General features: G+C 38.8%; 1 protein-coding gene across 2 annotated transcripts; it reads right to left on the bottom strand.

The window, feature by feature from the left end:
• Positions 1 to 225: 225 nt before the first annotated feature.
• Positions 226 to 23570, bottom strand: LOC5520094 (kinesin-like protein KIF21A). 2 transcript variants are annotated; one of them, XM_001639831.3, is made up of 32 exons: positions 23160 to 23570; positions 22823 to 23002; positions 22440 to 22482; positions 20174 to 20356; positions 19702 to 19746; positions 19324 to 19419; positions 19067 to 19189; positions 18009 to 18167; positions 16965 to 17183; positions 16547 to 16716; positions 16331 to 16431; positions 16061 to 16114; positions 15803 to 15866; positions 15346 to 15496; positions 10696 to 10794; positions 9992 to 10115; positions 9271 to 9599; positions 8625 to 8864; positions 7884 to 8168; positions 7502 to 7741; positions 5983 to 6087; positions 5197 to 5514; positions 4138 to 4709; positions 3718 to 3851; positions 3342 to 3478; positions 2953 to 3134; positions 2490 to 2604; positions 2311 to 2346; positions 1836 to 1970; positions 1508 to 1634; positions 1012 to 1084; positions 226 to 771 (listed from the first exon to the last, which is right to left on the bottom strand). In XM_001639831.3, the coding sequence occupies exons 1-32, from the start codon at positions 23204 to 23206 to the stop codon at positions 690 to 692; spliced, it is 4968 nt and encodes a 1655-aa protein (XP_001639881.3). In that variant the 5' UTR covers positions 23207 to 23570; the 3' UTR covers positions 226 to 689. The 2 variants fall into 2 exon arrangements, with proteins under 2 accessions (XP_001639881.3, XP_048580945.1); XM_048724988.1 differs by lacking the exon at positions 16061 to 16114.
• Positions 23571 to 23672: the final 102 nt, after the last annotated feature.

Genomic DNA, 23672 nt, shown 5'->3' with positions numbered 1-23672 from the left:
TCGGTTTCTTTTAGTATAAACAGTTTGTATTGGGTAGAAAAACATTGATGATGTCAGAAAGGTTGCTATAAAAAGAGTTTTGATTGTCTTACAAGTCGATAATATTGAAATAATTCTAGCCATCATTAAGCATCGTCAAACAAAATCATTATAACAGCATATAAAATTCTTTTTAGGGGGCGGGGGAGGGAGGTATGGAGGGAGAGGCAGAGATGACAACACACGTTCAGGGCAAATAGTAGTGTTTATTAGTGCTTGTATTTTATAAACATTCTGTACAAAATTGGTGCTAATGGAATTTTGTATCGTATTCTTGTAGTTTGCTAATACTTATATAGTTATATTTTTTTAATTCAAATTTATTTCATTGCAATTGCGTACCTCACGTGAGAAAATATTATCTGTATAAATCTTTTATTATGAATAATGAATTATTATTAATGTATTTTATTGTTTTATATAACGCTCAATGAACTCGCGATATTCACACGTTAGAAAGTAGATCCAAAAATACAAAAGCAATTACAAATCCTTGGCAGAACAAATTGCCATATATATCATTGCTTTTATCAAAACTAGAAACAATGTATAACAACGATACAGGAATTATAATTTAGAAACAAATCTAGGAAAATAGGGCGCTTTTTGGCCCATACAATTGAAAAAAAGTGACCTTGTTGGTCGCTACTTCAGACTTGGATGGCTCGTCGAATTTCCTGGAGTTGGTCATCCAGAGTTCCAGTCGCACGCCATAGCCTCACTAAGCGATCACTGCAAGGTTAAGATAGTACACTTAGCATCATGCTAAGCAACGTGTCTGTTTTCCCGGTTTGTGGGAAGGATAATTTGAGAAAAAAGATGGATGACTAAGCTACCTAACACCACCCGATTATTGGAAAGTCTCCCTCTAATATCCTCCAATACATTAAGCAAATAATCTCCAATATAATTAACCGGGAAGGGATAGTTCACATAAAATTCTACTGACGGGACGTTTTGCTTCTAACTTACTTTGATGCAGTGAAAACGCAGGACGAGTTTGTGGCGATTGCGTTGATAGGATGACGATGAGCGCGTATTTCACCTGAAAGACGATAACAAGTCAGCGGGAAGGCTGACATAAAGTGCTCGGATTTTCCCTAGGGAGGGACGAGTTCGGGTGGTGTTATCCTGTTCAAGGGTGCTTAATCGCGAGCTATATGTCGACTTACAGAAGGACTCCAAGAAACCAAACAGTAGAAGAGAAGGAGGCATATAACTCTAGTTAAAACTTAATGAATATTTTGACCAAAGTCGCGCAGTTTCGGAGCACACAACACTGATTTCAGAAGCGGATCTAGGGGGACGCCCTCCTTTGGGCTGCCAGAAAGCCATATGTAACAAAAACATACCCCCTTCCCCCTTTGTCACTGAGCCAAGCCCCCCTTTTGCGAAAAGCTAGATCCGCCCCTGGGGTTTGAGCTTTGGTGGCAGAAAATAAATGAAGCACGATGAGCTGATGACTCACAGATGGGTTGACACGTGTCTACTGTCCACAGCTTGAGGTACCCGCCGCGGCATCCACTGAGCAGTACCTCCCTCTTGGGGAGATGGTCTATTGCACACACCCAGTCCTTATGGGCCCCTGTTACGTGCTGCAAGCATATAAACCATCGAGTCAGTCAGTAGTATAGAGTGCACACCCCTCCTTTACCTAGAGGGCCTTGTCTTCATAATTCAGTCGAATCCTTTGAGGCATAGAGTGCCTGTAATCTCAGCACGGAAAATGGATACAGAAAAGGGGGCAGGGAATAACAAATGGCCGGCGCCTGACGCAGTGTGCAAAGTCCGCTGACCTGCTGCAGCTGGTGAGTTTCGTAGTCCCATTTCTTGATACTGTTATCCCGTGAACCGCTGTAGAGAGATGTGCCACGAATAGTGATGCACTGCACGCCATCGTAGTGAGGCGGGGCTAGACTGTACGTAGGACTCTGCGATGATAACAAGAAAAGAGGCACTGGTGATAAGGTTGATCTGGTTCACACGCAAGGTGACAGTGCCGTCGACAACTTTGACAACGACAACCACACATTCAACATTCAAACGACACAAACATTGACCACACAATCAACATGCCAACGACACAAACAACGACCACACAATCAACATGCCAACGACACAACGACGAGAAAACACTATTCAACGAGAGCCATAGTTAGAAAAGTAATCGGGTTATGAGGTATCCCTCCATCAATAGTTTCTGTTATTGTACTGTACGGTTTTGTTACGACAATGACTAATACATATAAAAAATTAAAGTGAGAGTCATACCTGGACGCCAACATTGCTTTCACTGAGCTCATAAATCTGATAAATGAAAAAAGAGATACATGCAGCTCACATTACTGGAACAAATAACTCTACATCTGAACACGGACGATTAGAAAACAGTCGTAAACTCAAGAAAAGAAATAAGTCTGGTGGCAATGTTCTACTGCCATGCAGCCCACCTTGACAAAATGGTCGCGTGACCCAGTGAAAACCAGCGTGTCACTTTCCCTCTTCTTGAGTTTTATAGTCATTACAGGAGCGGCGTGGCCGCTTAGCTTGCCCGTCATCGAAAAACTGTGTAAAGGGAATACATGGCGTTGATGTTAAAAGACATTCTCGTTCTTTGTGGAAGCAGTAACAATGGTCAGATTATGGACTGCCAATATCGTGCAGCACCGTTAAAATCCATATATGTAACAGTTATGCGTCCCTATATCTAAACACTGTTGCCTACATCTATCTTACCAACGTTTTAAGGTCCCATATCTGCACACGATTGACCGTATCTATCATACGTAAGTTTTGCGGACACTATTGACCGTATCTATCAAACGTACGTTTTGAGGCCCCATATCCGAACACTGTTTCCCACATATATCTTACGTACGTTTTTAGTTCCATATCCTTATCTATCATACGCACGTTTTGAGGTCCCATATCCGGACACTGTTGCCCATGGCAGCGAAAAGCTGGTGATCGCTGATTTGCAGATCGTTGATTTGAGTGTCTGACGTTATTCCCGAGATAAAACCACTGATGGTCGATCCCGCTTGAGGTGTTAAGGTCTTGATGCATTTCCCAGAATCCTGGCGCACGTCCCACATCTACGAGATAAGACACATTATCAGTCACTATCACAGTCACATTATCACTTTATAGCAAAGCAAAACTCATCGCACCTAAGCGATTTTTAAAAACATGCATGCCATTTTACAAATAAAATTCAAAAGTGAACTAGTGACTATTTAAAATTTGCGCATGTATAAATAACGAACTTATTGACACATGACAAGGTGTCTTTCATGTAGTACCTTGATAAGGTTTTGCGCGACACTGTAGACACAATTGGTGTTGTGACAGTACTTGACGGCAACCACGTCTCGCTTATGACCAGACAAAGACAGAATTTCCTCGCCGGTGTTTAGATCCCAGACCTTTACGGTCTTATCTGAAATAGGGGGACCACACGGCAGAATAAGACAATAGTACATGACTGACACGTTATTCTGGAAAGTGCCAAGGCAATCCGAGCTTGGGAAAAAAATAACGATGCTATAGAAATGTAATACTAGAATACTTGAACGCCCACAATTTGCCACTTACGTGAAGCAATAGTTACCATCGAACTGGGCGTGAAGTTTAACACTTTGGAAGCCGTCATATCGTAACTTAAGTACGAGACGTTACCTTTAGATCCGGTGAACATGAAGTCCTCTGTGACGTCCACGCTCAGTACGGCGCTGTTATGACCAGTCGCTGCGTACGTACACACCAGGGCTGTAGGCTTGCCCGAGGGGGGCCGTAACGGGAGCATTCTGCCGCTGGTAAAACAAGTAAAGGTTAGAATAGTACCATAGGTTGTACCCATAGCTTAAGATCATGGGTGAGGAGGGAGTACACGTGGGACATCTGGGGGAAGTGGAAGACAATGCAAAAATACACCACATATAGGTAAGTCTAGCTGTTGAAGAAAGTCCCCCCTCACCCCTTAAAAAGGAATAATAATAATAAAATAAAAATGAATAAAAAATACACCATACATTTAGGAGCATGTACACAGTAAAGTCTCGGTAAGGTAATAAAATGCTCGTAATGGTACGGACTTACACATCAGGGTCAGACTCCTGGCCGAGGCTACTTGTCAGACGGGAAAACACGTCATCCGAATTATTATTCTTGCCACTCTCGTCACCATTCTCCAAAGCCCTATTTTCCATGCTCGCCTTGCGTGGAAGAGCGGGCGATGTAGGCTGAGATCGAGCGGGATTGTTAGAAGCTGCTGGCACAGGGCCAAACTTGCTACTCGGAAAACTCCGCGCGGACTTTGACCTCAGGTTTCCGCGCGTCATCGAGGCGGGTACCACAGCATTCCCATGACCAACATTCATGGAATTCACCCTAGGCATCTTGCTACTTGTGGGGGGAGGCATAGGGTTGTCGTTGTTGTCTCTCTCCATCTTTTCGCCGCTTTTGCGAGCTTTGTCTAGTTCGAGCAGTTTTTGCATCAGCTCCGGTGATATTTGCTTGGAAGATTTGAAGTCGGTTGGGCCGACTGGCACAAGTGGCATAGAGGAGTTGTTATCCGATTCGCCGCTCTTGAGGGAGGGTAGGGAGGGTGCGCGCCTTGTCTTGCGATCAGGATGCAGGAATTCCTCCGGTAACCCTGTGCGTCTGCGGGCCTGTCGTTTAAAACATGACACATGAAATCACAATACAAGAATATTACATCGAATAACCCTTTTAGCCCACGTGCCAACTTCCTCTTAGGGTTTTATATAAAGGCAAAGTTCACCTATGGTAAAAAGATATACCATCTTATTAATGGCATGAATTCTTTTAAAGTATTTGTTAAGGTTATTCTTCACTCTTCAAAAAGCCTAGGTGGGACAACAGAGAATTTGTGTTCCCGTAAAGCAGGACTTCACTAACCATCCCTAACCATTTGTACAGGCCCTTACTCCTTACCACACCCCATCTCCCCTTTTCCGGCGTTCCTTCAATTTTCACATGAAACAGGGAATCTTTAGCACTCATAATGTTTTCAGACAAAGAAAAAGACTCTCGTCTTCCTAAACATCCCGAGGTAGCTCACGTATCCGTTTTATAAGCGTCAAGAAGGTCTCTAAATACACTAAAATAAATAACAAAAAAGCAGCGTGCCTTTACCTTGGGTTTACCAGGTCTGTCGCCCTGTAGAGCACTAGCGCTACTACTTGACAGACCTACGTCCGTCCCGTCAACCGTCCCTACGCTTTGCAGGCTGCCTGTTGAGGCGCGCAAGAACTCGTTCACGTCACTCAGAGTGTCAACGTCTGCGTTGGCGAGATCCTCAATGCTGGTGGAGTATGGGAGAGAGGAAGTGACGTCTTTCTGCTGTAGTACGTGGTGGAGTAGTTCTTGCTGTAGGTAGTTGTGTTGCTTGGTTACTTCGAGACGATTTTCCAGCTCCTTGACGGTGGCGTCTTTGGCCGACAGCTCCTGGCACTGAAGATGATTGATGATGTTAGTGACAAGATGATGATGACTATGATGACGATGAACTGATGATGATAATGATTAGATGATAATGATACGCTGATATAAACGTGATAAGATGATGACGAGCTGATATAAACGTGATAAGATAATGGTGACGAGCTGATATAAACGTTACAAGATGATGATGACGAGCTGATATAAACGTGATAAGATGATGATGACAAGCTGATATAAACGTGATAAGCTGATGATCATGAGCTGATATAAACGTGATAAGATGATGATGAGCTGATGATGATACAGATGAGATAATGATGATGAGTTGATATAAACTGTATAAGATGATGATGAAGAGATAATGAAGTTAGTAATGCGTGACATAGTTGACATAAATGTGATGATTTTGGTGATGATGATGTCGATGACGATGATGATATCACGTAAATGATGATCATGGTGTTGCTCGGTTTTTACCTGAGTCACGGTCCTCGTCAGAAAGTGGTCCAGTAGAATCCTAGCCTCTTGGAGCGTGGATGACGTCATGAGCTCGCTAAGTTCCGTCATAGTGTTCCCGGGATCCTACAATAAGATAATGCGATACATAGAGAAAGTCACTATCAGTTGGGGGAAAAAAGCCAAATTTTCAAAACGCTCACATTTAGATGTAGCAAGCCAGTTTTGATTCAGACCCGTAGCCAGGAATATTAAAAGGGGGCTTGTTTGACCATTTAGTAGAACCAAGAGACCATGATGTAAGAGAACGAATCCCCCGTATTAGGGGGATTCATTCAATGATGACGTTCGTGAAAGCTATTTTTAGAACAACCAGTTATTTTTAGATAGGCTGATTGGTCAGCGCTCACGTTTCCTAGCAACATGAGTCTTACGCGCGATCACATCTTGAGTGATGTGAATCGGCAAAGGCTGTTATGGAAATCTTTTTGACCAAAAATAAATGCCTTTTTTACGAGCGCTGTAAAAATGATTTTCCAGAGAGTACGCTGGATTCAATCAACCGTTTCTCGGACATTAAAGACATTAAAATGCATAGAGTGCGTGATTTTAGGCGTGGGGAACAACTTCCCCAGTAAACGTTTTCACAGCTGATTGGCAATATAAAACCACAATCAATCAGAAATCTCTGTTTACAACACACAATTCTCTTCCAATTCCCTTTTAATAAAAAAAGATACATCCAGAACTTAATGCCATTATATTCACACCGATATTGTGGTTATTAAGACATGTATTTCACAAAAGATTTCAAGACTTTATAATAAAGTAAATCTTTATTCCAGTGACAAGGGTTTCTTGAGTGACATGATTTTTGAACATTTGCGTGAAGAATTGAAGTTCATTCATCTAAAAATATTGAAGATCAAAGAGCCTTCTTTTATTAAAATACATAACATAGATTCTGATAAAGCCTAGGATTCTATATCTCACCGAATTAGAGATAAAGAACTTTTAAGGAGTCAGCCCGATGCATCATGAATGAACTCCAAATTCGCCGTCTCCCCGTTCAATTATTTATATAACATTTAGATAACTTAACATTAGACAACTTTACAGATACCAGGACACCACCCTACAAGTAGCATTGTAATCATGAGCTATGAGAAGCAGCTAAAGGGATAAAAACAGGTAGCGAACGAAGTAAAAAGTGCAGAGGGAAAAAGTTTGTTGTGAAAATGTACTAGCTCGTGAGGTGCCCATAACCAAATATGGCGCGACGAACCATATATGGATGCTATGATTGACAAGCTTGCGCAATGTAAAAATAGCTTACAAGGACGTCTTTATGGGCCACGGGGATTCGTTCTCTTATATCATGGTCTCTTGGTAGAACCTGAACTTACTCTTGAGCAATCCCTCCTGAATCAAGGTTGAACTAGCTTGTTTGGCTATGGGCGAGGGTTACCGTGAAAATAACTCAGTCATGGCGCAAAATGTCAGATTAAGACTGAGGCGCCCACACCGCTAAATCACCCACCTCCATCTCCATGATGCACGCCTGACAACTGTCGATGTTATCCTGCACGTATTCCATGTGGGCCGTGAGCGCCTCCATCTGCTCTCGGAGCTGGGTCTGCTCATCACCCGTGGCAGCCTCCTGCAGCTTGGTACGACACGTCTCCATGTCTTTGCTGAGCTTTTCGCGGTCCTCCACCCATCTGTCGTAGTCCTTCTCAAGATTGGAAATAGTCTGCTTGTGCATCACCAGAGACATCACCTGAGAAAAATGCAGAACGTCAGTGAACCAGCCACCATTTTGCCATTCTACTAAAATACCAAGTGTCAGGATGCATCCATTTTCGTCGATTAATTTAAGGAAGCCAGATACTGCGAATTTAACTTAACCGTTCCAAACGCACCTTTTTGTCAACAAAATCCCACTTCTTCTTGGCCGACTTTGTGGCTTGTTCGATGGTCATGCGTTTCCTAGGACCCCTTCCTGGTATGCGAGTTCTAGGAGGGCCTCCAGGTCGTTCAGGAGCTACAGTGCTTCCTCTGTAACCGTAGGTACCATATCCAGAGGGTGCTACGGGGTAGCTCTCCTGTGGATATCCATTCTCGGCTATTGGTTGAGCTGTAACTTGGTTCTTCTTGGCTCCTAGTGATCCAGACACCGGCTTCTGTTGCCTTCTTAGTGCTTTCACCTGCAAGGAAAAGGTGTCAATGAATAAACCAGGGTTTAGGGGTTCAATTGAACCCAAAATCCATGAAATGGTTTGAAGAGAACACTTGGTCTTATCTATCTCCTACGTCGTCGGAAGCAAAATCCGACAGTCTGACCGTTTGTCAACAATCTTAGAAGTCTTTTTGCTTATGCATGTTTCTTTATCATAATTCCAGTTTTTGTTCAATCATATAGACAGATAACATTAAACGTTTGTCTCTGCGTTTGTACGCACAATTAAACGCGTTTATCGCTGTAATGGTTTACCTGTGCGAGTTCCATAATCTAGAGTTTTCGAAAGTTTAAATTAAGAGAATTTGAAATGAATTTGATTTGATTTGATTGGAACAAGTAAAATTCCCCTCCGTGGGGGAGAAAGAGGGGTATCGATCTAAGCTGAAGTCACACTATACGAGAGTGTGGCTTTGTATTATACCTCCTCTTGTTTTCGTCGCAGTATAATATCTTTCTGCCTCTTCTCGGACTCGAGGTTCTTAATGGCGATCTCCCTCATGCGAGAAACCTTCTTGAGTTGCGCGATCTCCTTGTTCCTGGCGCTCTCTCGTTGCTTGTTCTTGGCCACTTCGTCCTTCATCTGCTTCATCAGCCGAGCCTTAGTCTTCTTCATGTCCGACACTTCGTTGCTGAGTTGCTTCAGCCTCATATCATTATTCGCCTTAAATGATAAGGGACTTTATCAGTCGATTTCTCTAAATGCTGTAGCATTAATGCGATGATACGTCAATGCGTCGTGGACGTCAACTGATATTCTAATTAAGAAGTCTGCATAGAAAGCACAAAAGATAGAAGAGAACGCGGGGAAAGAATGAGAGGCGCGCGGTAGTCGTGTTCTCTCCCACACATTGTCTACAGTCCCTTGTGCTTGCTACGCAGGCTACAAAGGAGAAGGAATTGGTAGATCTTGAATCTTATGCATCGCGGCTAATACAAGGTTTTATAGCCTTGCATCATGGCAGATCCATCGCTTTAGATTCGCAACATATTTAAGGTGTAAAGTGGTTAAAATCTTGTGTCTTAGCGGTGCGTAAACTGCTTGATTACGCATGTAAACACGGCCTTACCTTTTCTCGTATCAGCTGCGCATGCTCTTTTTTGGCAGCCTGTACTTTCTTCAGCTCAGTCTGTAGCCCTCCGAGCTTCTTTTCGTACTCCTCCTTGAGTTTGGCCGCTTGTTTGGACGACTCCGAGTCATGTTCCTTGATGTTCTTCAGCACATGGTCCCGCTCTTCTTCAGTTTCCTTGATCTTGTGGGTAAGGAGGACCAATTTTTCTTCGTACTGGGACCGCATGGTCTGGATCTTATTCTGTGCAATCTCGAGCTCTTCGATCAGTTTCTGTTTGATCTCGATATCCGTGGTCAGGGCGGCGAGCTCTCCTTCAACCTTTTCTTCTACAAGAAAATTAATTTTCAAACGCTCAAAAACCCTATGTAAACGTAATTCTGGATCGTGTAACAGCTCTCAGAAGAGTTCACCTCATTGGATTGATGCACCACAGACAAAACAATGGGAAACAATACGGTAAAACAGGAATACTATAGAACAATGAGGTAATCCAGCAAGGTACGTTTGGCCTTACGAGCGGGCTGCTACATGACTGAAAATTCTAGTAAGAACCACACCCAAATGATAAAAGCAAGATCAGACAGGCGTATTCCCTGTCTCATGGGGACGTCGGAATGATCCGGGCTGGTCCTAATGCTTCCTTTTAGCCCCAAGGACTTTGGCAGTCTTTCGGCGACCAAGGCAGAGGTGCCCCACGAGGCGATGTTACCATGCTTACCGTCCTCATCTTCCTTTTCGTCGGTGGAGTCATCGTCACTTGAGACTTGTTCATTTTCCTCATGAACTTCCGCAGTGTCATCATCATCTTCATCATCATTATCTTCATCATCGTCATCCTCATCCTTAACAACACCATTCAAAATATGTAAGACACTTATAGTTATTGGCAATGGCTTGTGGAAATAGAAATACATCTTAAGACGAATATTATAGAAATAGCGAGAGCGAGACGACATAAAGTGAATAAATTCGTGCAAGAGAGCATAAGATATCTTATGCTCTTTTGGTGCGTGTCATTGGGATGTAACTTTGTGATTACACTTCAGAAGACAATTGTCCCGCCTCCATTCTTGTAAAATGTCAGGTCATCTTTTTTATCGGTATTGCTTAAAATGTCGTTTTGTCATTTTGAAAATTTTAACTACCGTAAAATCCTCTTTTAAACAATAACAATAATTTCTTATAATTCCATGATGCAGCCTGATTTTATTAAAACTTTACTCTTGAAATAGATATGACAATAATCCCTATTGAGCGCTGAAATAAGCGCCCTTTTCGAGACTCGACATATTTTAAATAACGTGCATTCACGGTACATCAGAATTATAAAGATTTTACTTCAGAATTAATTGAATTTCACCGCGATTCAAAGCAGGCCATATAGGCTATATAGGTACTAATAGTTCTAACGGTTTAACACACCTCCTCCACAGCCTCTTCGTCACTCTGATCAGCCTCGCTCCCCTCCTCTTTAGACTCCTCGTTGGTATTCTCATCCTGGGAGTTATCTCTTTGTAGTTTCTGTTTCAACAACAACAAAAAATAGTCAGGTGGTTGTCGGGATAAGGACCTGTTTGTACCAGATCGAGTGGCGGTCAGAAATCTTCATATACAGATAACGCTTTTCGAAACTCTTGATAAAAAAAACGAGCATTATGTGTTGGCTTAAACGAGTCTTGAGTGAAATTAGTAAGTCTTGAGTAAAATGAGTAAGATTGAACACATAACAATGTTTTACACGTCCACTTTCCTAAACTCTAATATGGGATCAATAATCTACATCAAAGGGAATAACTACTAGATAATTTTATACAGTAATTGTTATAGATGCTGAAAACGTGCAAATTCTTGTATTTCTATTCCAATGTAAATAAGTAATTTAGTTTTAAGAATTAGACAAAAAGTACTGAATAACAGGAGATAGTACTGGTGAAATAATGAGATGTAAAAAAGTTAATTCAGTGAACCTTAGGGGGGGGGGGGCGAGCGTATTTTAAAATCCCCTCGTTTTAATATTATTCATGTATAGAGCAGCTGTTATTTGCTAGACGCTTCCAGACAGAATTACATTATAAACAGAAACTTGGGATAAGAGATATTTTACAGTCAATCCATATTTGCCTAAAAGCCTAACTCTACTTCGAAAAATGAAAGGTTCGAACATTTGCCTGGTTCTGTTGGGCATATGTATGTTAAGTTGTCATCACATAATTGATTATGACTCTGCATGGCTTTTATCTTATTTCACTTTGCTGGTAGTGATTCCTTTGTAATTCACAAAATATGATTTTGCTTTTCGAAGAAGTCCTAGAGGGAATTTTGATTTCCAAAGAAACTAGTCTTTGGCAGAGTAGCAGAACAGAGATTTCTTATGATTTAAGATCTTATTTTGATAAGTCAATTATGTGGATTATTAAAAAAAATCTCCTAGAATGATTTTCTTTATCAAAACGCAATTCCATTTCAAATTAAGCTAAATCAACCAGGAAAGCATAACAGAGCATGGTAGGAAAATCACACATTTTAATCAACTGGATATGAATCTCAAAGGGGATATCTAATTATATAGAGAAGAAATTTAGGTATAAACAAAAAACAATCCATCTACAATTCAATATACATAATATATAAGGACATTTATCTATTCTATTCATGAAGTATTATCTCTTCATGCATTTTAGCTTAAATATTGTAAAGCAGATATACCATACATACAGAGATCCAATTAATTCCTCCAACTAAAGACAATCAGCAAGCTACTCTGTCTAAGCCAATAGCCTCTTCCTTGCATTCATAAACACTTAGACTGAAAGCCTCATTAAACATTTGCCTCAAACACTATAAATTTTTAATGTAGCATTAAAGCAGCTTTTTTGCATCAGAAAAACCACAAAGACAGAAGCCAAAACATACTGGGATTACTGTAGATGCTTCAGTGAAGTAATGCTTTTCATAAGGTCAAGTGAAAATGAAAATAAAAACCATATATTGATGTCATACTTAGTCAGATATTATGTGGGAGAACAGGAAGCCGGGGAGATGGCATATGCACTTTCAATTTTGTGGTTTTGAATATTTTATTCTATTGTGTTGAAAATGCTAGCTTTAAGAATGTGTTACATTTTTAAGATAGGTAAAGACAAGGAGAGGCAAACAATAAGTGAAATAAAGAAAAAGGGAGATTTTGAAAGATATAACAGACAGGGAGGACAAATCACACAGGGGGTATAAGGTTTAAGACATGAAAATTAAACCAGAGATTGGTATCAGATTAGAAGAGGAAGGCAGACAGATGTCTGTACAAAATTAATATTTTACCATAAGTGATCAAAACATAGATTCAGCATTGGTAACATTGTCAACATTGGACCAGTATTGGCCATTCAATACAAACATTAAAAGCTGAAGTGGCATTAGTGTAAAAACCATGTTGGACCAATATTGATGTTATTAGCATATTATTATGGGGGTTCTTTTTAATCAAAATAGTGTGCCATTATATGCTGCTAATGGGATTTCACCCTGAAGCTATGGCGTTCTTAATTACTGTGAGGTGTGCTTGAAACACGCTGAAGAAAACCACAACCATTATTGGTCAAAATAATTTTCAAGTGATGAGGGTGTTAAGGAAAGAAGATTAGAAATATTTACCCCATAAAATAGAGTAGCTAGGCAACAGATCCTTGAGAGACAAAAGGAATCATATACATTCCTACCAAGGAGATCAGGAAGCAATTTCAGTTTCATGGGCAAAGGAGGCTAAGTTTATGTTTAAATGGTTCTTTTAAAAGGGTTTCTAAGCATATGGAGCAGAAGCGTCAAGGAATATTGCATAAAGGAGACAGGGCTCGCTTTGCTATTGACCTTTGAGACAATAGGGAGCCCAGGTTCAAAGGAATAAAATGATGACGAAAGAAATGATGAGTGAAGAAATAAAACACTAAAATGAAAAAAAGACTTTAAGAACACTTGAAAAAAAATAAATGAATAAAAGGATATTGGAAAGAAAACACAAGAGGAAAGAAAATAAATGAATGGATGAGATACTGGGTAATAGGAAGATACAAGAAGACAAGTTTTTGAAAGTTTATTCAGCAACTTGAATGAGAACAAGAAAGAATTAAGATAAAGCCTTACTATGCACTCATTTTAAGTATGCTTTAAATTTTCAAGAGGTTAAAATGATTATTCCTGAAAATCTGTTTAATTTGAGGTTTAAATATTATTTAAGTGACTTTAGAATAAATATGTGTATCAGGGAAATCTTTTTTAAGATTTTGAAAATTTCTGCTTTCTGGGAATAACCATTCCACTTAAGATCCAAATAAACACAGTTTCTTCAGGTTCTGTCTGTTAAATAGTTGGTTTACTACTGTATTTTATAGTTGCATTATAGCACAACAAATTGTTTTAATCTACAGAAATAACTCTAAAAGATCATTCCTCTATCTAATGAATGAGACTAGCTCATATATTAATTCTAAATAAATATCTAACTTCAAAGCCACCAGGGCTGAATAATTCATAGACTTTCATACAGTAATACTGTAATCTACTTTTAAATCACTCTCAGCTATGGCAAATCTAATTGATCAGTTAGCTTTAGCCATTTATAAAGAAAATTTATATTCACAATTTCTAATAAATACATTTTGTGTATATTATACAATACAACTTCATAAAACGAAATAATAAAAAAGTTTCCTTTAATTCTGTCTTCACTTATCTCATTGGTTTATAGTGCATTGAGTTAATATTAGCATTTAATGTTATGTTACTGTAGAAAAAAATAGCATTTTCTTTATTTTATTCAGCCATAACTGCCATATAAACTGCAAGTCCTTCTATGATAAAGGTGCACTAAAATGGTACAGTCATGATAAATCAAATCCTTACTTCAAAAATGGGCTTAAAGAATACAGGTGGTTTGTACATTGGGTCTCCCTCATCTGGATGTTGGCAGGCTTTATCAGTTGCCTTGTCTGAGGTAAGATCACTTTTACTGTTCAGCACGCAAGCCATAGAGTCCAATAAAGAATCTAAATCATGCTCCAGCTGAGCTTTTCTGACTTCTATACTAGCTTTTTCAGTGCCATCTTCCTGCTTGTGAAGAAGGAATGGGATTGGTGAGTCTAAGCGCAGGTTGCGCCTGTCCTGGGCTTTCTTGTGCCTATAATACTCTGTATCTGATGCAATGCCTGCTGCGTACTCGCTATCTGTGTAACAGTCACTCTCGTAGTTACGCTGAGAGTACCATTCTGTGTCTGACATGGGCTCAAGTTGAGGCACGCGTAACTGATTCTGCCGTTTGGAGACTGGCTTGCGTTTCATGGGTTGCCTGGCCGTAGCACCGACTACCTGATTATTATTCTCATCTTTGACCTCAAATTCCTGGGAGCAGCAAATATCACTCATGGAGCTATAGCCATCAGAAATCTTACTGGAGATACTACATGAAGAGTGAACCTTACTGAGGTCCTTCTGACACTTGAAGCACTGTGTTGGACTAAGATCAAAATCTTCACTGGCACTGGTTTCCAGAAATGAATCTAAACTCCTTGAGCGCCGTTTCATAGCTACACTCTGATCATAGACACTACTTTTGTTTCTCCTAAGCACAACTGTTGGCGTTTCTTTGGATGGAGAGTTGCAAGCGCTACTAAGAGGACTAGTTGCCTGGTCTCTGACTGGATGATGAGGCAGAGAGGCTTTAGGGTGTCTACGTTTGATGTAATCATCAGAGATAGGTAGTGAGGTAGGCACACGTGGCCGTTGACTCGAGAAAACAGGTCCATCATCCTGAGCTTTGTACCTAACACAGTCTGAATTTCTGTTAGCTCTACTTCTGGGAGGGGTTCTCAGACCTGAATCTATCTTAGAGGGAATATCAGTCATAGTCCATGGAAGCTTAGGCGTGACAAGTTTAACCTTTCCCTTATCCCCTTGCAAGAGTGCAGATCTAGTCTGGCTTCGCTGACCACGACTAGTAGAGCTATCTCTAGCACCCCCACCACGGGATTTGATTGGTTTTACACAACGTACTCGTGACATATTATTGTTGCGTACTACCACCTGGGCTTTCTGTTTCTGTCTGGCCACATCCATCTTAGCCATCTCCAGGACAGAACTGGTCTCTAGGTGCATAGGCGAGCCAAGTCGGGACTTCATGGAGGCGTGCCTTGTTATTGCCATGGCCATTGCTTCACTTTCTGTTAGTTTATTCCTGAAGGACACATTGTTGCAAAGTTACATAACATGTGGTATTATTTGCCTAAATAGATTACTATAAAGTGCCAATGTGTAGATATCATTGAGGCCTGGCAGGGTAAGGCAGACACAGGGTACACATGTGGCATAGGAGGTAGATAAGGCTGGCCTTACGCTGAGGAAACATTTGGTAGGAAGAGTGGAGATGGTAGCTCCATAATAGATTATGTAATGTTTTAGCAAGCTGTTCTTCAAATGCATATCTCCTGAAGCAGATGTAATGAATTTAAAAAAAAGACCAACAGGAAATAGTTACACAAACCTTAGCTCTTCTATCTCTCTAAGGTACTTTTGTATCAAAGACTCAACACCACCATCAACTTGAACTGAAATTAGAAAATGACATTCACTGTAAATAACAGAGAGTAATAAATATCTGCCAAAGTTCCGATAATCAACAAAACAAAAAATCAGAAAACATAAAAATTAAAAGAAAAAAATGTAAACAAAAAAAACTGCCAGCCTCGTGCAAATGCTAATGGCAGAAAACCCAGAGAATGAAAAATTTGTTCCAGTATACCATCATTATTGATGCTCAACCTGGCGACCAACTTATGCTTGCGAGGTGCAGGCACTAAGTGTCAAGAGAAAAGTAGGCATTCAACACTCAGAATTAACAGAGTTTACATTTTGCAGGGTTAAAAATTATTATTTACAATAAAGAATAAGATGACAGTTGGGGAGAAAAAACTTTTTCTTTTTCAGGATTAACATGAGACTGAAAATACTGCATCATTGGATTATAATGCACGGAAATTAGTTTACAACACTGTTTTGGTAAGATACTTACTTCCATCAAGTGCAGCAACAACTTGACCAGACATCAGGTTAGTTATTCTGTTGGACTGAACTTCAACTGTGGACTGAAGCCCTTTGATCCTTAACCGTAGTCTGGAAAAAAAAAATGGTATCAGCAAGTGTGAAAAGAGATATTTATGCCAGGAATTTTCAGATCAAGAATAAATTGCACCCGTGATAAAAAAGTATTTGCTTTCTTATCCCTTACTTTTCATTTTCATTTCTTAGCATGTTATTTTCTAGAGACACGTCAGACTCTCCTTCGCCGCTGGAAACTCGTCTCCCTTGGCGGAATTCTACCAGCTCTGCAGTGAGTTTCTGGATTTCCGCACGCAGCATAGAGATCTGCTTGCTTGCTTTGTCTTGGTTAACGGATACCTGTTCAGATTCAAAACAAAATATTAGTTAAAAATGCTTTAGATCTATACTTACTTAAATCTATACTATTCTTGAGTTGGATATGGTATTGGGTTTGTCAGTGAAAGTCCCAAATAGGGATATCGGGAAATGGAAATATGTTAAAATGGGAATGTTTAAATTCTACTGTACATCTACAGTAAAATACTGTACACACCACATTTCAAAATTGTTTTTACTGTACTGTCCAACAAAAATAACACCTTCACCTTGTTTTTGATATTTCTTGCTCTGTTTGCATACTTCAGAGTATTTAATGTCTCCATAAAGTCCCTGTCGGATGGTGACACACATGCGATCATCAGAGTACAGCTATTGCCACCTAACGAGTCCTGTAACAGCCGTGTTAACTTGGAGTCGCGATATGGCACATGGCTTCCCTTCTTGGTGACATCTCCAAGGGCGCTGATGACATTGCCTAGAGCCAACTGAAAAAGAATAACATTTCATATCTCAGTATAATACATTACGTCAGGCAAAGAATGCACATGTCAGGGCTTCTGGAATTACGCGGAAAAAAACTCAAAATTACGCGGGATTCTTTGCTAAATTACGCAGAAAATCAATCATTACGCGGGATTTTGCAATACATGTTTCTTTAAAAATCTAAACTTTCAGGATTTTTTACTGAACTATGCGCTAAATTACACGGAATATACTACATTTTGTACAGAAGGAAAGCACGAAATAACTTGAAACGTTTATTTTTTTGCGTGAAAATATCTTAGGCAAGTTTTCATTGGCTCCTAGCCACCAGCCAATTAAAAAAGGTATTTTATTATTAGTCCTAGGCCTTCGCGGTTTAGCAAAGAACAGCTAGTCATTTTATTTGTTTTCGAAATTCAGTTCGAAATATCACACCTTAACGAAGAATATCTCTCTTTTTTTTACGAGAAATAGATGTAAGAACCCTAAAAGAACACATCAGCTGTGCAATTAAATGTTTTGTCTTTCAAAATTTAGCCAAATTACGTGGAAAATTGTGACAAATTACGCGGAAAAAGCCAAATTACACGCTTCCACACAAGCATGTAATTCCAGAAGCCCTGACATGTGTTATTTGAAAGGAATCAAAAATAAAATGAGCGTTCACTACAAAACACAGCTAATCAGTTTTAACTTAAAAGTAGTTTTAACTTAAAAGTATTTTGCTAGTACGACAAATCATGGCTGCCAGAGACTATAAAAGATTTCCAAGCAGAAATGTATTTTTATAAAGTAAACATGTATTTTTTTCTTTGCAAAAAACTTACCAATCCACAGTTTATGGATATTCCTTCCTTAGCACGATCACCAGTGGCGCCAGTTCTTTTTAACCTTTCTGAACCAGCAAGGTCAACAAAATTAAACTTTGCACTGAGCATTTCATACTCATAATCTTCTCCACCCTTGGTTGGCTCATTGTTAGAGATCTGTAGGAAAAAACAACAAATAAGGACAATTTTCAGCAGTATTGCATATGAGAGCATGATATAACAATGTGATGATGCTGATGGCCATGGTGCTATTGACATGGCAATGATGACAAGGACTTACCAATTACTGAGGTTACTATTGGTGTGAAGATATCATGCGAAAAATATAAAATATGTAAATATAAATAGCTACAGTATGATGTTATCCTCATGCTGATGATGATTGCTTATTATACTGGTGATCATAATAGGATAATATGTATGATATTATTATTATTATTATTATTATTATTATTATTATTATTATTATTATTATTATTATTATTATTATTATTATTATTATTATCATTATTACGTTGAAAGTGACCATGAATGCTGGTGATTATGATGCTGTTACCATGGTGATAACAACAACAATAACAGATGTTGTTGTGATGACAGCTCAATGATAATAGATGCTGATGATTATGATATTGTTGCCATGGTGATAACAGTAGTTATAATAGTCACTGATCACTATAATGCTATTGCCATGGTGATGAGAACAATGATTACAGATGCTAATGATGATCTATTGTTATTAGGATGATGGCAATGATAACAAATGTCAACAACATAACCAAACTCCCCTATATAACCTAATAATTTGCAGAAGATCACCTATTTTACACTGTTACGAATTAAGATCTGATCGCTCATTCAATGTAATTCAGTGTAATACTAATAGAATGTCAAATTTTGTAACTGTTTAACATGCTAATTGTCTTACATCAAATGTAATTGTGCTCTCCCTGTAATTCAGTTTCCAATGCAAAAGGATGAATTAAACATATCTCAATCTATCTATAAATAGGATGTGACAATAGTTGTCAGAGAGCATAAAAGATGTTACCAACCTTAACCACCCGTTGCTGTTTGATGTGGATTGTAAAGATAGCATGGGAACGTGAAGAATGGGTGTTCATATTTGTACTAGCTGTTGTTCTTGATAAGGCTCCTTGCTGTAGAGCATTTAGAGTCTGCAAGATATACAAAAAACATTTTTAACAAGAAGCTGTGGATAGGATATAGAAAGGAAATCTAAAATCATTATGATTCTTCGCCAGTTTTTTCTATTTTCTACACACTAGCGCATCAATCAATTACACCTTACATCAAGTGCAGACTTTACAGCCCTTGTGTTGACCCCAACAGTATAGATTTGACCATTGGTGTCTTCATGAATTTTCACATGATGGGATTTTCTTCCCTGAAAACAATAGGAAAATAAAATTTTAGTGTAAACATAATTGCTACAAAAAAGCATAGATTAAGCACAGGTCAACCGTGCATCATGAAACATGATTGTTCACAAAGCCAAAATGTTTTTTATTACTCAATGCAAAGGCCCTTGCTTACTAATACCAAGCTAATGAACTATGTTTTAATACATAAGCTATAAGCCATTATCAAGGAATTGGACAGTATTATTCATTTCTTTGGTTATATATATTGCGACAGGTTGATGCAGTAGCAACAAAAGATTTATTACCCTTCCATCAGCATCAAACAGATCGATCAGGTCTTCATTGTAAAGCTGGAAATAAAACAAACAGGATAATAATATAGGAGTTTCTGGCACTTACATAGAAAATGAAAAGACAAATAAACAGGTCACTCACTGCTTTTTTTCTCAAAATATTCAAGATTTAATTTCATGGCACTGCTTGAAAAAAATAATACATCACGACAACACTATTTTGAAATGTTTTTAAAACAAAGTTCTATTTTCTTATATTCACAGCCACACTGCCAACAGTTGTTTCACTTTTTGATCTGAACTTTAATAAAATCTATTATCAACAAAGAGAATGAAGCACATTTTAATATCTCCATAAACTGTACAGTGACTTTAAAATCTATTATCAACAAAAAGGCCGAGGCACATTTAAATACCTCCATAAAACGTACAGTGACATTAAAATCTATCATCAACAAAGAGGCTGAAGCACATATTTAAATACCTCCATAAACTGTACAGTGACTTTAAAATCGGGTTGCGGCTCATTTCTTTGCTTGGCTTCCTGCCGTCGTCGTTCTATTCCGCTGAAGAGCTGTCCAACAGCTCTGGGAACAATGCCTTCTTCCAGTGGGTCGATATTCACATCAAACCCAGTACCCATTGTGTATGTCTTCCCTGCACCAGTCTGGGCAAAAATATAAATGGGAAATTTATATTCAGAGCAGTTCTGTTGTTTTAGAGATAGAATAAGCTCAAAACAATGGGGGATGTAAAAATCTTTAAAACAGGTGTATTGCGGCTTAGTGCAGAGGAAGCTGGAGCTGGAAAGTCATGGTTAAGATCTGCTGAAAGACTGCAAACCCTGTTAAGGCAATAATTCTAACTATGAAATTGAGCCTGCTTTGAATTTTGGTGCAAAAACGGTAGCATAATGAGGGAAAGCCATTGCTATGCATCACAGGTCCTTTTTTGCAAGATACAACATTGGATAAAAAAAGGAAGCTGATTAAGTACTAATCAAATTCAAGTACAATATGCTTTTATTTGTAGTTGAGGTCCTCATTGCTGTAATATAGAGACAACATATCCTTGATATATAGCTGCCAGGCTGTATTGGGTAGCTGAGTAACAAAAAGATGAAGCAAATATTTGACTTCTCTGAATATGCTGTTAACTGTGCTGTAAAGCTGCCAAATGTTATACACTTTTTTATTTTGTAAAAAAATCAATTGGAAATTTAAGTTTATGATTCTTGCCAAAATAATAATTTCCATAAAGTTCATAACTCTAAGTGGCTTTATATTATAAAAAAAATATTCATAAAACGTAAGGAATTTTTAGAATTTAGATCTAGTTTAAATACTAGCCAATTACACATTGACAAAGCTAGAACATGCTATAAATGGATTTATTCGAATTTTTCATTCAGTTTAGATATGATTATACTAATCATCTCTGATGCTAGTAAATACAAAATATAAAGATTAATAAAAAATAGAACAGTTGAAATAGTAGCTTCTGCCTAAGTTAACAAATCAAGCATGTAAAGTATGATGGTTGACTGAAATAGAAGCAAAAAATATTCTTTAGGCCATGAGTAATAAGGCACACAACATAACAGGCAGGTGGTGAATACCAGGTGATAGGAATCCATGTAAAAAACTATTACAGTACATTTACATTTTAATTAGACAATCCAGTTGATGAGACAAGCCAAGAACAAAGCTCTTGGTCTAGAGCCAACAAGACACAATATTTCATGCCATGCACTGAATTAAAATAAAACCTTTCCCATTGATTGGCTTGAAGTTAAAATGGAGGTGGTGCCCAGGTACACAGTCAGGTTAGAAAGCAGGGAATGATTGAATTGATTATTGCATAGGTAATGAATATATAGAGTGCTCCACACTAGGTTGGCTGAAGTGCTGCAAGATAAATAGTTTGGCTGGAATACAAGAAGACTCAATTGGAAAACATAAGCAGGGCACAAATTAGACAGTTTTCAGAAATTAGACAGTTTTCAATTGCTGACAATGATCTTCATAAGAAAATGAATAAAAGCATCTATCTTGTAGCTAATGCACTATAGCCTCCGACTGCAGAAACCTATACATTAAGATTGTTGACTGTTACTGCCTTAGGGTGTCATTTCGCTTATAATGTAATACTACTGTACATTGTACTTAAAGTGGCTTCGCATTATAGGTGTCTTTTGGACAATATTTCAATTCTTATTAAAATATAGGTATACAGACTGAAAATAGTAAAAAAAAACCTGTGGATTTCAACTAATTTTCTATTCTAAAAGATAATTACTCAAGCTGAAGAAATCATTCAACAGCATTTTTAATTGTTGGAGCCTGATTGTGTTGACATTTCTGATTATTGGGAATTCTGAAACAGTAAGACTATATTTACTCTAAATGCACTCATAGCTGTAGTTGCACTAATTGTGTAAATGCTTGATCCATGAAAAGTAGCTCTGTCAGGTCCACGTAATGACCGTTGCTAGAAAACACAGTATTCGTAAAAATTCAGGGGGTATATCTATGCATCAAATTATTTCATGGAATCGATTCTCCTCAGTTGGTGTTACCTTGGCGTGATTTTACGCTTGATAACAAAAAGGAATCACAGTCCTTAGAAACTACAACCACAACTTCCGGTTCGGTTTAACATAAATCTTTAATAAAGTGATCGAAAAAAATGTTTTTTGGTGCGCGAGGATGAATAATCACGGGTAACAAGAGAAACACATCGTACAATACCTGTCCGTACGCCAAAACCGTAGCATTGTAGCCATCTAGGCATCTGAGGAAAGAAAAATAAATTTGATCGAATTTCAGTTAGGATCTGTATATATGTTTAGAACACTGGGATTACGGACCTCCCAAGAAAGTAAAGGCCATTCCATTTATTTTTCCCCAACAAAATAAGCAATGGATTAGATGTGTGTCCTAGACATGCAAAACATGTGACTAAGTGAAAATATAAGAATTGCGCGGTAAATGAATGTTAGGATTCATTTCCCATTTCGATGTTTGACTCCCTCGCAACATCACTGCGGATGTGAACCGCGCGAATACTGGTAAAATGGCGGTTGTCACTTGATAAGAGACACGCGAAGTTATTTAAAAATCATTACACTCACCCTTCGACTAGTTCTTTCACGCATTTCTCGTAGATCTCGGGTTGTTTTGCAGGTATATCGAAGACATAATCGAACGTAAACCCCTTGTCTTTACCAAGGACGACTTGAGGATGACCCGGCGTACAAGAAGTGCAAACCCGGCACATGTCGATCTGTTCCGAAGCACTTTGAGGACGGATCCTTTGAAAAAAAATACATACATGAAATATTTTAGGAGAGAGTTTTTATCTACAGAGACTGTTGAAGGCACTTGATTGATTGTATGCATAGAAATGGCAGTGTTTTGATCGAAGTGAGTGCAAGGGTTAGTTCAATTCGTAGAAGATTTCACACAAACCTCAAAGCCACTCGGACCGATGTATCGTCGACGACTTTAGCAGTCATCTTTCTTTCCAAAAGGAAGCGTTTCTTACTATTGTAGAAAAATGTCACCTAAGCCAACTTATATCTGTTGCAGTCACAAAACGAGCGCCGATCCAACCATTCATTTTCATCGGAAAATTTCAGCAAATCGACGTCGGTCAAAAAATGATCACCATCAATTGTGTCTCTTCTATGTCTATGATCAGGTATCCATCGCAAATAGATCGTGTTCAGAAGAAATTACGCCATGAATGTAGATTTTTCTTCAATGTGAAATGTTAGTGCGAGTAGCGGACAGCGATGAATATCATAATTTCTCTCCCGATCAGATTTGGGTCGAGAGACGTGTGAACCATTTGCATAACAACAACGGCCTCACTTCCAAAATGGCCGCCATCGAATACGTCAGGCAGTCATTATGCATGGCTTGGCCAATCAGCAAGCAATATAACTAATTCGTATCCAATGAGGATTTTACAGAGAACCC

The sequence above is a fragment of the Nematostella vectensis genome, chromosome 3 (assembly GCF_932526225.1).
Source record: "Nematostella vectensis chromosome 3, jaNemVect1.1, whole genome shotgun sequence".
NCBI classification, from domain to species: domain Eukaryota; kingdom Metazoa; phylum Cnidaria; class Anthozoa; order Actiniaria; family Edwardsiidae; genus Nematostella; species Nematostella vectensis.
Note: the sequence above shows the minus strand (reverse complement) of the source record. Positions and strands in the feature narration are given on the sequence as shown.